A 13,972-nucleotide genomic window follows, 5' to 3' on the forward strand; every position below is an offset into this window, starting at 1 on the left:
CTTCTTCCATTAGATCTAGTTCAGTGGCAAGCAATTGCTTCTGTCCTTGTAGCTTTGTGGGCTTCATTGAGTTGCTGCATAGCCATATTGTACTTCTTTGTGGCCTCCCGAGCATCCATCTGTACAGCAGGGGAACCATTCAGTGAAGATACCACTAAAGTAATTCACATAGAATTTCGTTGATAAGTGGGCCAATTGAAATGTAATAAACAATATAATTCAGGGGCTAATAATTTTGGCTAACAATATGATCCATCTGTCAGGAGCTAGTCGCTCTATCACATACAAGACAAGAAAACATTTGTGGATTAGTTAAAAGTACACACAAAAATATTAACAGAGAAAGGATGACAGTATGAGCACATTCATCTACTATTATTGGCTAATAAGTCTAATAATATAGCACATTCATTCAGTGTATCCATACTGAAAATATCTGGGTCAATCATTTCATCATTTGAGTACAAAATCTATTTATGGTCACCACAAAGAAACCAGTGTGGATATCTCCTTACCAGTGCAAGCTCTCGTCCTAATATAGCACGAGGAGGCGGAGGCGAAGAAGAGGAGGCGAGAGGGGCGCGAGGTGGTAGTAGAGCGCGGCGGCGGCGGCGAGCAGCACCACCGGCGCTTTCCATCGCAACGGCTGTTCCCCGTCGAAGCCGGCTATCTCCTCGCCGGGCCGCCGCTGGATCCCACCCCGCGCCGCCGCTCGCCGCTCCTCTCCCCTGTGTCGGGAGGAGTTGGATTTGAGCTGGGGGACGACCGCGACCAAAAGAGTTGGCTTAATCCAGTATCCACGGAGTCGGCTTTATCCGTGTATAAAAAACTTCTTCTGTAACCGTCGAACAGACATACGTGCCTCCAAGGCAGCTCTCAACAGAGGTGTTTATAAAAAAATCGGGTTTTTTTTATTCCGGCAAGGCTCTTAGAGCAGGAAGCCGATGCTTCACGCGGTGCTCCAACAAAAAAATTGGTTAAACGCTGATGGCGTCAGCGCTAGAATCAGTCAACGAACCAGAAAAATTGGAGGTAAAAAAACAAATAAGTAGCTGCCAAACAAACAGAACGCACATGCATATCTTCAAATAAGTCAACAAACATGTAAATATCTTCAACAAATCGGGCAACAAACAAGTAACGGCAACAAACAAGCAACGGCTAGAACAACTGCATCAAGCTTAACAAAACGATTAAATTCTAGGCTTATCCAGGAAACAATGGAACAACACAATACTACACCCGTGAAACATCTGCTCTCTTCCTTTCTCTCCTTTGCACGCAACACATGGAATCCTACACAGACACTACATTCATGGAGTTATTGTGGGGGCTCGATCCTGTACTGAATCCAAGCGTCACTTGATTCACGTAACCGCCCAGGAAGTTCAGTTACGCACAGAATGATACAGAAACAATACTTCGATTAATTATACAAACCGACAAGGTTTTAATACAACTCCAGGCTAAACTAAAACACACGCGACAGGCCTACAGCCTTACACCTAAAAACAAAAGATGCAACTCTGTGCCACAGGAACAGCCTGAGCATAGAGTCGATCTAAAAGTCGAAGCCTTCATCTTCATCCCACTCCTGTGAGTTCTCCAACTCTTCGACTTCACCTGCAACCTCACCCTGACCAACTGGAGCCAAAAGCATGCAAGACTGAGTACACAAGTACTCTACAAGCCAAGCAGGGAAAATAGTAAACTAGTAATGCATGGTTAACAAAGGAAGTAAACTGGTTCAACTCTCTAACCTTAACAGTTGTTTACAAATAAACCCAGATAATAACCCAGTATAATAATCAAGTATAACCATCATTTTATGTTATTCACCTACCATGTTATACAATAACTCCAAATCTACCTTTTTGCTAACACACTAGATTCACTCATAGACATATCTCCATTAACCGGGAGCACGGCGTATTCGAATACCAAACGACTCTGCAGCGTCTATCCAGCTTTACCCACACGATACCCACAGCTAGCCAGGCTATGAATAACACAACACAATACAGCCCCAAGCTTATCTAAGATTTGCCTAGCGGTTTATAGGACTTTGTGGCTGTTGGCCCCGTCCCAAACGCAGAGGGGGTGTGTTCCAACCCGCCACAACTTCCATCCACTATTGAGCGTCTCAGAGGCACATCAGCTCTTGCTGACCTCTTTGGGCATACGCAACGCCCTGGGCACACGCAACGCCCTCACTCAAACAATTACAATACTCATAACACTCAGGGGTCAGTACACACCTAAGGCCGATATTGCCATATACACAGATATGCTGCAGATCTGTGTATCTTGATCGTGTGGATGGGTGTAAACTATGTTACATATACTGACATAAGGTGGTTAAGTCCTTATAGTTTTTCAAATAAACTATATAACATCTATGCTTTCACATGAAATAATGATAGCCATATAATAATCATCTATTCTAAACCAGGGTTATCAAGGTATAACAGACACAATATCAAGGTATGGCAATATTTAAAGCAATATAATAAATGGGTAACTTCTAGTAAAGGTGATAATTTAATTAATTAACACATGCAAGCTATATATATACTTCAAGGTAAGTACGATTACCCAAAATATGACCTAGCTCCAGATTAGGTTCAATTATGATCAAAGAATGCTTGACTTGTCTTCAGGGTTGGCGTACTCGTCCCAGGCTTCACTCCCTACAACTATGGTGTCGTAAGTGTCGGCGACGAACTCCGATCTTGCTCCTTCTGGATCAGCGGCGACGCAGTCTATCGATACACAAATAAAATAAAATAGATAAGCGATTAACTCCAAATAAACACCAAATCTTTAGAAAGTGCATAAAAATATGGAAAGAATGCTGAAAATGATTTTTGGGATTTTCGGGTTTTTATTGATCGCACACCCTTAAAGTCAAAATTAGAGTCGCGTCAACGGATGCTCGGATGGCAATGAAAGTGGTTTCATTGGACTCGAAATAATTCAAGAAGCCTAGAATAGGTCTCGGATCTGGAATCGGAGGTCAAATGGATGGGTAAATGGATTTAAAGTGAAAGGGAATTTCTGTAATTATTTTTAAATGAGAAAATCCCTATTTTCTCTCTCTTCTCTTTCTTCTTCGTTCTTTTCTTTCTCAGGTTACGGGAGGGAGGCAGCCGGCCATGGAGGATGGGCGCCGGCGGTAGGGATGGTCGGCTCCGGCGGGGAAAGCGAGATCCGGCGGCGGGAGGCCGAGGGGGACCGGTTCCCCTCGGTAGTGGCGGCTGGAAGGCAGCGGGCAAGGGTGGCGGCGGCGGCCAGGAGCAGGCGACGGAGACGGCCGCGGCGGCGGCGCTCCGGAGAAGCTCCGGCGAGGGCACGGTGGCGGGAAGGTTCAGGGATGGGGAGTGACGGTAGGAAAGCAAGCAGCTGGGCGCGGGGTAGCGCGAAGGAGCTGGTCGCCGTACTGCTCGACAGCGGCCAAACAGAGCAGTGCACCGACGATGGCTCCGGTGAGATTCCGGCGACGATTTCGCCGGGGAAAGTGAGGGGAAAAGAGTATGAGGGCACTATGGTTCCATTTTTACCGTTGATTTCGTGGGTAGAGCAGCGACGACGACGAATTTTGGATGAATACCGGGGGTTCAAGCCAGTGAAAGAGAGAGACAGAGGGGAGTTCAGAGGAAAACGACGGTGACCAAGAAAAGGGCAACGATTAAATAGACTCGACTACGTCGGTTGCAAGCTGAGTGGATTGTGATACACCATGGCAGCTGGATATGGATGACGACGCTCATTGCTTCGTCAAGAAGTAGATGAACTCTGAGACTAGGTCGGTGAGAGGGCAGTGGTGAGCTTTAGCTCAATAGCTCGAACAGAGGGGGGTAAAACTAATTTTTGCTTGGGAATTGGCTTGCTTAGGACAGTGAGTAGATTTACGATGCAGGGGTGAAGGTTGGTGCGTGGCAGGATGAGGATGATGACTGCAACGTTGGTTTGCTAGTTGGGGGCGGTGGAATTTTTGGGCTGGACTGGGTTGGGCTCAGCTTGGGCTGGTCTGGGCCAACTCGGTCTAGATCAGTATGGGTCAGGAGAAGAAAAATAAAAGAGATATATTGATTTTAGTTGATCCGACAAAAACGGGTCGGTATTAAGGGAAAGAAAAGATGGGCCGAAGCTCGGCGATAGGACGGATCATCGGTTAATGGAAGAGTTTGAGGAAAGAACTTTGCAATTTCAAAAGGAAACAAAAACGATAAAAGGAAAACGACCGACTTTTTCAAAATTGATCGAAACGAAAAAATCGACGCGCGGATTTTTAAAACTCACGAGAAAATAGAAACGGTTTTAAAACTTAGCAAATTTTAGGGGTGTTACAGTTATTGAGTTCTCATTCGGAAAATGAGATGCCAGAATCATGTCCGCAAGCACCAAACATTGATGCCTCTATTCCACAGTCACAAGGCACCATCTTCTTCACCAAGGATCGAAAGAAGCGCCAAACGCGCTCGATCATCCCCGGTTCAAATTGATATAGCTCCGAGTGATGGCGGGGGTGATCAAGAGTCAAATCACGGAGATGACAACAACGATGAGGTAGAAAGGGGTGGAACCCGCCTTGCATGGACATAAGAAGACAACATAAGATTGATATGATTTGTTTCTGGTAACAAACATATATATATATATATATATATATATATATATATTACTACATCTGTCTTTGATTCAAATACAATTTGTTTTAGACTAAAGCAAATCAAATTCATAAAAATCATTATGAACTATGCACTGCAACTGAACTCGTGTGTTCCATATGGCGTGAGTAGAAAGTTTCTAGGACTAGAGACCGGTTAACCTATGGGCTAACTGGCCAAAATATTGGGGATGGCGCCAGAAGAAGCGGGGAGGTGGTTACACCGGGCGACGGATTCGGCGGCGGCCGGTGCAGGAAAAACGGCGTCAGCCATTGCACCGACGCGGGAGGCGGGTTGCAGGAGGTGGCGCGCATTGCGCGTGCGAGCGGGCGTGCTTGCGGTCTGGCGGGCACGAGCAGAGGCGGGCGGCAATGACGCACGGGTGCGAGCGACGAGCGCGTGAGGCGGCGATGCAGCGACGGTGAAGCGCTGGTGCGAGGGCGCGCGGCGGCAACGGCCATGGCGACGGCGAGCGTGCAGCGGTGGCAAGTCACGGCCGGCGATGTCGCGGCGCGGGCGCGAGTACGGCGGCGCGGTGAGGACGTGGTCAGCGTCGGCTCGGTGGGGAACGTGTCGCGGCACGGCGGCAGAGGCGAAAGGCGGCCGGTGACGCGGCGCGACTGAGCGGATGTGGGGCATGGTAGTGAGTGCGGCGGCGAGGCAGAGGCGAAGCGCGCCGGCGACGCGGCGGGCAAACTCGCGGGTGCGTGTGGTGGCGGTGACGAAGCGTGGGCGTGAGGGCGCGGCAACTTGGCACGAGGCAGCGGCACGACGGCGATGCAGCTCGGCACCTGGGCACGGCGAGCGACAGGAGGAGGTGGTGGCGAGCACGACGCGACGGTGGTGCGGCAAACGCGCAAGCGAGGGCTAGTCGAGCGCGAGGTGGTGAGGCTGTGGCGCATACGCGGCGTAGCTCGGCGGCGGTGCACGGTGAGGCGTGGCCGACGCCGATGACGCAACGTGGCTCAGCGAGGTAGGCAGCGGCTCGGTGGCGTTGCGGCGGAGAACGGCGTCTGGCGGTGAGCAGACACGGCACGGGGAGGTGGATGACGGTGAGCGCTCGCATGGTGCACACGGGATTGGCGAGATGCGCGTGCGGCAAGGCGGCGAGAGAGGCGGCAACGGCGCAGCAGCGCAACAATGAGGCAAAGGGAGGTGGCACGGGCGAGGCGAGCGCAAGGTGCAGTGTGGCGAGCCACGAGCGTGGGCGGAGTATGGCCGGCGATGAGGCAGCGCGCCGACACGGCGAGGCGACGTCGCGGTGAGACGCGGGCATGCTGCTGGAGGAAGATGACGGGGCTAATAGGTGGTCCCCACGTGTCAGTGGCCCGGAGAGAGGAGAGTGAGGCAGGAGTGAGTGGGCTGCGGTGCACCGAAGGGGAGAGCTGGGTCGGCCCACGCGGGAGAGGGGAGGAGTCCGAAGAGAGTTGGGCTGGCAAGCCGACGGCCTTGTCGGCTAGGAGGGAGGAAGAGGAGGGCTGGGAGTGTTGGGCCGGCGTCGAGAAGGGGAGGAGTGGAGATGGGCCGAAGGGAGAGGAGAGGAGAGGAATTGGGCCGTGGCTCAGGAAATTACGAACGGAATGTGCATTCACACGACAGAACTGAAATGTGCACGAATCTGAGATTCGTACGACGAATCAGACCCGAAACACGAACCGTTGCACTAAAAGCAAAACAACGATAGGATTGAACGGCCCGTTAAATCGAGATTTAACAACTCGCTAAACTGAAACTAAAGGACTTTAATGTAAAATCAATCTACGTGTACAAAATTGAACTCCGCACTGTAAATCAATCTTACGCTAGCTAATTAGATTAGAAAATCTAAACAATTACACGATAGATTAAAAATAGATTGATTCGCATGAGTAAAATGTATGTGAACCTGAGATTTGGTGGAGAGAAACCAGCCGACGATGTGCTGTGAACAGGGAGCAGCAGGGCACAGTGGAGACGGAGAGAAAGGCGAGGCCCTAGGGGGTATTTATAGGGGGAGCTAGAGATAAATCTTATCCATCTTCTATTAAAAAGGAAATAGATAGAATCTTAAAGGGATAAGATTTGGAGTCCTAGTGGATTAGAGATTTGTTTTACCGTGAGAGAGAAAGGTGGGGGCTCACGGCTTGGGGGAGGAGGGAGAGGAGATCGCACCAGGGGGAAGGGAGCAGGACGTGCGACCAGGGAGGAGGAGGAGTTCGGCCAGGGTGGGAAAAAAGAAGAGGAAAAAGAAAAGGGAAAAAGGAAGAAAGAAAGAAAGGAAAAAGAAAAGAAAAAGAAAGGAGGGAAAAAAATAAATTGCCTCCAACTTTGCTGATTTTTATTAAGTTTATTTGAGCAAATTTTAATCTCTGAAGTTTAAATTTAAATCATGTTAATAATTTTAAAATGCTTTCGGGATATTTTAGAACATCCAAAAAGCTTCCAATTAATTGAATTAATTTACACTGTTTTTCTCCTGAACTTTAATTAGACAAATTATTTTTAATGCATTATTTAATTAATTCTTGGCTTGGCAAAAACTCAGGGCGTGACACCTTCTTACTCCTAAGAGGCCTTTTCGTTGAACTTGGGGGCCCCGAGAATTTCTTGATGTACGCACTAGGAGAGGGAGTGCCATGGCCCAGAGTTGGGAGAGCCGACGTCGAATACTCGATCGGTTTGCCACTTCTGCTGGTAGTGGGAACCGCAAAAGTAGGCTACAGATCAAGAAAAGTTAGTGATTGCAGGAAGAAGATACTAGAAGTAAAGTACCAGGTGTGCACGAAGGTTACCTCAGCATCTGAATATTCGTAATCGGGATCAATCCGGCTGCAGAAGAAGCCAACGGCGGTCGAGAACAGGTGCAGTTGCAGCTCGTCCCACCAGCCGATGTAAAAGTCCAACACCGTGTTTTCGAAGGAGAAGGAGGTTATTGACCCAAATGGGATCACTTCGGCCATCCTGCTAATTCTATCAAATTCCAAGGCCGAAGTCATGTGGCCCCTCATCTCGATCTTGCCAAGGAGGAAGAGATCGGCTGGCAGTTGACCACATCCAAGCTGACGTGCCGCGAGAGCTGGATGGTAGAATTCATATGAAGGTCGAACCGATCGTCCAGCATGAAAACTCACCGGTAACAAACACGGGGTGAGGGCAAAAGTGAAGTTCTCTGATGAGCACTTGTTTGTTTGTACTTCGTCTAATCTGAATATGCTTGGGGCTTCATAATCTTGAAAATCTGGGTAAGCAAACCAAGTTTGTGCGTTGGGCTCGGGTCCTGTGTAGTAGAGTTTGAAGATGTGTGCTAATCAGACGGCCGACATCGATGACCCGGGAAGGATGACACGACTTCCCCATAAGATATACATCTCAGGGTTTCGGTAGGTTCTGATTCTAGGTGGAATAAGGAGGGATAGCTGCGCTGGCTGAAAGCGGATAACTCCAGTACTTTGGAAAGATACAGTCGCAGCCACAGCTGGAGAAACCACCATGGGCCAGCAATATGTCCAATCGACTGGCCGACTGATAGCTTGGAGGTCACTTGGTGAAGCATCTAGTATACTGCTCCGAGCAAGTACTGACCAAGGGGTACAGGGTCTCCATCGGCTAAGCGCTCTGCTATGTTCTCAAAGTTGGTTGTGGAGCCTAGAGTTTGTCCGCAAAAAACGAACCTCTCTGGCCATAGGTTCAGGAAAGCGCTGTGCTCCCTGTGATCGGCCGTCCCGGAGTCCTTGTGGTGGGAGGAGATGTATCCTGACCAGCCTCCAACGCCTTTAGTCTGCAGCCCATGCTGGAAGGTTCCCCTCAGGTTCAAAGGGTTTAAGGGCGCCATGATATTCAGGCCAGTTAACATCAGAATGTCCATAAGAGTGGGAGTAAGTATCCCATGGCCGAATATGAATGTGTTCAAGGCATCAGACCAAAAGTAGGATGCTGTAGCTAGCAAGGGTTCATATTTCTCCATCTCGGATAAGCTTAGCCCTATACAGTGTCTGATGTCTAATTCTTCCCACTGAGTACCATAAGTCTTGTAGAGCCGATTATACCAGTCCCTCCAACCAGTCAAGGGAGTAGGGAAAGATCTAAAAGATTGGGTCCAATCGGAAGCATTGAGCCTGGCATTCTTAAAAGGAATTCTGTTGGCCTCTGAGCATATGATTTCCGTGGGATCAGGATTTCCTAGTGGCCCGAGAAAGTAAAATCTAGGGTTTAAGCTAGGAATCATGATCTGATTTTTGGATTGCTAGAAAAAGGAAAGTAAAGCAGGGATGAGAAGAGAAGGGTAAATCAGTTATCAGGCCGATGGGCGGCGTGAAGAATCATATCGGTGCAAGGCAAAATGAAGTATTGAGCGGGAAATTCAAACAATAAACCCTAGGCGGATAAAACACAATGCTCTATGGCGGAAAGTGGAAATGAACCCAGAATGGGGAACTTACCTCAGGGATCTCATACGGAGTGTCCGGAGAAGAGCTTGTCGAAGCCATTGCTGCTGGCGGAGATTCGATGCGGCGGGGTTCACAGGTGTCTTGAGGTAGTACGCTTGGTTGAGACGCGGCGGTAAGGCCTGGCGATCTTGTGCAAGGAACACGGGCTCAAGGAGCAGAGTAAGTGCGCCGGATGCAGGGGTGCCGATTGCAAGAGAGCTCGAGGGGAATAAGAGAATGATGGTAAGAAGAGCCTAAGTCTGGGAAGAAAGAAGCTTATAACGCAAGCCAGTGAAGACGACCGTTAGCACAGTGTGCCAAAACAGGGGAGTCGTTGAAACAATACCGTTGCTACAGTGATAGCCGATGACAGAGATCGGTTATAGGAGAGGAAATTTCGGAACAATGAATTATTTCGAAATTGGGGGCATATGTTAACGCTAGATTTTGGCAAATTGCCGTTATAGATTGAAACACGATTAAAGACCGAATTGGACAAGAAGGTGCGAATCGGCTGGAGGTAGGAAACTGGATGCGGAGTAGTTGCAACTGATAGAGTCTGAATCAGATCGGGATTGGAGTCCGATTAGGACCAAAGCTTGGAGATGGGTTCAGTATTAATCGTGAGTCCGTGTAGCTTAATTAGGTTCTATCTTGAAGTTCGGTTAGGATTCTTGTATTTGATTAGAGTCCGAACAATGTAAGTTAGTTAGTTGCGGATTCTTATCCGGATAGGTTAGTTAATAACCGGGGCTATAAATATCTGTGCCCGGGGTCCTTGTAAGATATCTCTAGATCAATTCAATTTGGCGCATCGCCTCAAGACCTTTGACTTGCTTGAGCTTTCGGTGCGGGGTTTGTCAGCTTCGCAATGTAAGTTCCTGCTCGTCAAAACCCGTCGATCAACTAGAAAAGGACTGCCTCGTTTAAGTCCGATCTCCTGCCTAGTTGATTGACGAGCTGAGTTCTATTATTGTTTTAATCTGTTTTAGCTTGAAGTAGTATTAGTTCTCGATCAAGTCCTCATAAGTTCTTCTATTCAATCTGGTAAATGTGGTTCTGGTTAGCCTGATTCTGATTCTGTCTCGGTTTGGTCCGATCAATTTGGCTTGCCGGGTTCACGCTACTAGATTGGATTGGGGGCTCGTGAGGGCTTATCGCTGGAGTTTTAGCCAGTATTATCCTAAGTAATATGTTGATTGGCTCATTAAGCTCGTCGATCTTCATGTTTCTATGATTATATCGTATTAGATTGCATACTGTCTTGGTTAGGTCTGATCTATGTATATTCGGTGTGATCTGCTCATAGAGGTTTGTCCGATCGGCTGAGTTTAATAAATTGGTTGACAGACTACGCTGATCTGCTATCTTATTATTCGCATATTATAATAGTTAATTGATCTTGTGTGATTATGTCTAGATCTGTACTGTCTCGATTAGGTTCGATCTTCTATATCTTGTATGAGAATGCATGCTGTTAATTATTATTATTTCATGTTGGTAATTAGTATAGCATTCTAGTCTACATTTAATTCCATAGTTAGTCCGGCTGATTAATTGTACCTACGATAAGTACTAGAGTGGTCCGATCGACTGGTTAATTTTAAGACTGTCGGTTGGATCCGATCTTTTAAGATTAAGTAGCTGATTTGTCTGTTTAGTATTTATCCTGCGCTTGATTCAGCCGATTGGGCATATTTATGTTCGATATTATAAAATTCCTATAAAGCCGATCGTTAGTCCATCGGCTAGGGTCCTGGGGCGGTATCGGCTATTCGGCTGATAGCGATTTCAGGGTTAACTGTTTTCCATATTATATCTTGTCAGTTACAGGATCAAACTGACTGGTAAGCCCAATATTTCTAAGAATTAGGTCATGCACTGAAATGGTCTAAGATTGATTCCCAGGTCTACGTGTGTGACCGTTGATTGTCATTTCCAGCGTCAACGGTATGTTTAAGCTTGCTAAAGCATTGCATGCGGGTGCATTTTAGTAATCTGTGTATCCCCGTGTGGGATTAGGCTGAAGTGTGGTGTTTAAGGACGACTGTTACAGTATAATAAATTTTGCATGAGTCTGCCCATTACGCTTGCGCAGTTCACACACACTGCCTTCAACTGTTACGTGATAAGCTACTGTAGCTGCAGATGTTTTGCTCATAGCCATGGCAGTGGCGGCTTTCAAGTAGGATAAATAAATGTATGGAGGAGAATGCTTATCTTTACTCGAATTGTAGCTTCGATTCTACTGTTCCTGTTATTCCAAAAAGACTTCTACCTCATCTTTCGCTCATGCCTATGCCTATAAACCAAAATTTAAAATTTTAACCTTATATTTAAACTTAATTTTGGAGTGTTTCCATTATAATTTATTTTCTAGCCTTGACTTTTAGATTTCTAAAAACACATATATAAAAGTTTTATTCACAATTACTTTCGTTTGAGAATATGCCATTTAGATTATTCTCTATAAAGCCAATTAACAATCACCCTTTTTATTTTTCTGCATGTGTTCTACGTGAATCTAAGTAAGAAAGAAACTCATTATGAAATGGAGTATTATTAGTGAGCTCACTAATAATACAATATGCAATATGAAACGAGGAAGTATTTGTTAAAGCTTACTTTTATAAAACATTTAATTTATTCCGCAGCAATAATTTTATCAACAATCAGTTTCAAGTTTGAAATAAAAGTTACATAAATCAACCATTAGCAATCAGAAAATTGAGTTTAAATATAGCTGATTATGGAAAATAGGGGGAAAAACTATATACAAGTGTGGAGGCGCGAAACCGGCGTGAAAGAGGCTGCAGAGCACCTGGTGTAGAGGAGGCGGTGGCACCAACGGTGGTGGGACGGAAGGGCGCGACAGAGGGATGGCGTAGAGGAGGTGGCTCGTAGGGTGGCCCCGGAGGTGAGGTGGATATCTAGTAAATTTAATATACAATAAAAAAGTAAAATTAGAAAAGAAAGTACAGGATCAAACAGAGCACTAAAGGTGGAGTAAACCATTTTTTGGCCGTGAATATGAACCAACCGTATTCTGCCAGTCACAAGCACACAAGTATGCAACATCCTACCTTTATACATATCATGAATTTGAAATTAATCTTACATGTACGATTGGATTATATACTGTATCCTATTTATTCTCTAGCCCTTTATGGATCAAACAGAAAACACCACTATGCTGGACAGGATACTTGATATTCCAAACAAGGGTAGATTGGGGGAGGAATGTCCATGCAGGACTGCATAACACAAGCTCATGCAGTAATCTGAAAACTACAATAGCTAGCTTATGGTACATCAATAGATGAAAAATCCACAAAGGAGATACTTGATGTCCCTATATTTGTGCACTATAGGGTAGATTTGTGCACTATAAGGTAGACTATCATGAGTAGGAATGAAAACGGATCGGAATTGTTTTGGAATCCGGACATGTCTTCGAAAACAGAACCATTTGGTCGGAATTTTTTCGGAAATTTTCGGAAACGATATTGGAATCGGATTTTTTTTCGGAAACGGATACGGTAAGAGTAGTATCCGTCGGAATGCATTATATCACGGAAGTTCGTTTCTTAAATATTATGATTACTCTACTGAAGGTATTACTTATATACGTACTGTTCATTCATAAATGTTTAATAACAGATTATGGTAGTAAGCCAGTTACTTCCTTTTGGTTGACCATTTTGTTAATCTTTTGGACACAAATTTCTACCCCTTATCTGAAGTACATTAAGAGGCTAATACATTGTTGCAGATCTTCTGAAACCATCAAACGAACAAATCTTCACATTTATTTAGAAGCTATTACTTTCTGCATATAATAATCAAATTTTGGATAAACATTTTTATTCTTCCATGTCACTAACCTGCAGCCTCTTTGTAGGATTCAAGCAAAAACATTAGAATATGCGCCTTCCACGTTTTTAAGGTACTATATTTGATATTGTGCGCAAGTGCTTTGCTGTAGGCTGTAGGTTCATAATATGGTTGTGTGCATGAGCAAGGTTTGCAGCATACATGGATGTGCAAATAAACACACGGCACTTAAACGCACACAAGGCATTACATGTCAAGTGAACTTTGGGTGAAGGGCCTGAATTAGCTCGATTATAGTAGAAGGAAATAGGGAAGGACCCTGAACCTACGGTGAAGTCATGATCGACAACGCACCATCAAGGGATGGAGAAAGAGAATAGAGAATTATGCAATGTAACGCCTACCTTTCAGGATAGGGAACCCAGTCTAATCCTATCTAATCAATCAAAATCTATCGAACTAAGATGACATTAAATTGATCAGATTGTAGTAGCTCAGTTAAGATGATGCTGAAAAATTGACACCGATTCATCTAATTCATCTAAATTTTCTTTGCAATACCAGGTTTTTGTTGCCAATCCAAACAAGCATCGCAGCATCATCGAGGCTTTGATCGAAAATCGCAGAGAACTACTGAAGCTACTCCAAAATCTTCCTACGAGTAAAGGTGGCCTCTCTGATTCTTTCATATGCTATTATTTCCCCTTGAAACCGCATGGGGGAGAAAGATTCAAAATGATAGAAATTGTTGTCGCTAAAGCTGTAGACAACACATTGGCATAATCTGAACTGTTAATTGCAGTCCACATTGGCATAATCTGAACAGTCAATTGCAGTGTAAGGAAGGTTGTGCAGATGTGTTAAACAGTACTGATTTCACTTCATCTTATAGGCGAAGATGAACTTGATGAGGAGAGAGATCTAATTATTCAGGAGATCCAGAAGCTGGCCTGCTCATCAACATGATAGTCACTTGAATCAATGGAATAGATGGTTTAGGAAAATGTCTTTACTGAATACATGGCATTTGTGTGCTTCTAAGGACCGTAATTTTTTTAGTAT

The 13,972-nt window shown here is 45.6% G+C and overlaps 1 protein-coding gene and 1 long non-coding RNA gene across 2 annotated transcripts; one reads left to right on the top strand and one right to left on the bottom strand.

The window, feature by feature from the left end:
• Positions 1 to 1,129: 1,129 nt before the first annotated feature.
• LOC102716766 lies at positions 1,130 to 3,673 on the bottom strand. The gene is made up of 3 exons (XR_423288.3): positions 3,561 to 3,673; positions 2,596 to 2,762; positions 1,130 to 1,644 (listed from the first exon to the last, which is right to left on the bottom strand). It is a non-coding gene; the product is annotated as an uncharacterized LOC102716766 (long non-coding RNA).
• An 8,963-nt stretch (positions 3,674 to 12,636) lies between these two features.
• Positions 12,637 to 13,908, top strand: LOC107303759 (degreening-related gene dee76 protein-like). The gene is made up of 4 exons (XM_015834417.1): positions 12,637 to 12,690; positions 12,978 to 13,022; positions 13,475 to 13,577; positions 13,803 to 13,908. Exons 1-4 carry the CDS (start codon positions 12,637 to 12,639, stop codon positions 13,874 to 13,876), a joined length of 276 nt encoding a protein of 91 aa, XP_015689903.1. The 3' UTR covers positions 13,877 to 13,908.
• Positions 13,909 to 13,972: the final 64 nt, after the last annotated feature.

This window comes from Oryza brachyantha, chromosome 3, assembly GCF_000231095.2.
Source record: "Oryza brachyantha chromosome 3, ObraRS2, whole genome shotgun sequence".
Lineage (NCBI taxonomy): Eukaryota > Viridiplantae > Streptophyta > Magnoliopsida > Poales > Poaceae > Oryza > Oryza brachyantha.

Bases quoted from the DNA above. Each gene is read 5' to 3' on its own strand.
- LOC107303759 (XM_015834417.1), top strand. From the start codon at position 12,637: ATGCATTATATCACGGAAGTTCGTTTCTTAAATATTATGATTACTCTA. The intron at 12,691-12,977 runs GTATTACTTATA...GCCTCTTTGTAG, and splicing joins TTATGATTACTCTACTGAAG to GATTCAAGCAAAAACATTAG. The intron at 13,578-13,802 runs GTGGCCTCTCTG...TTCATCTTATAG, and splicing joins AAATCTTCCTACGAGTAAAG to GCGAAGATGAACTTGATGAG.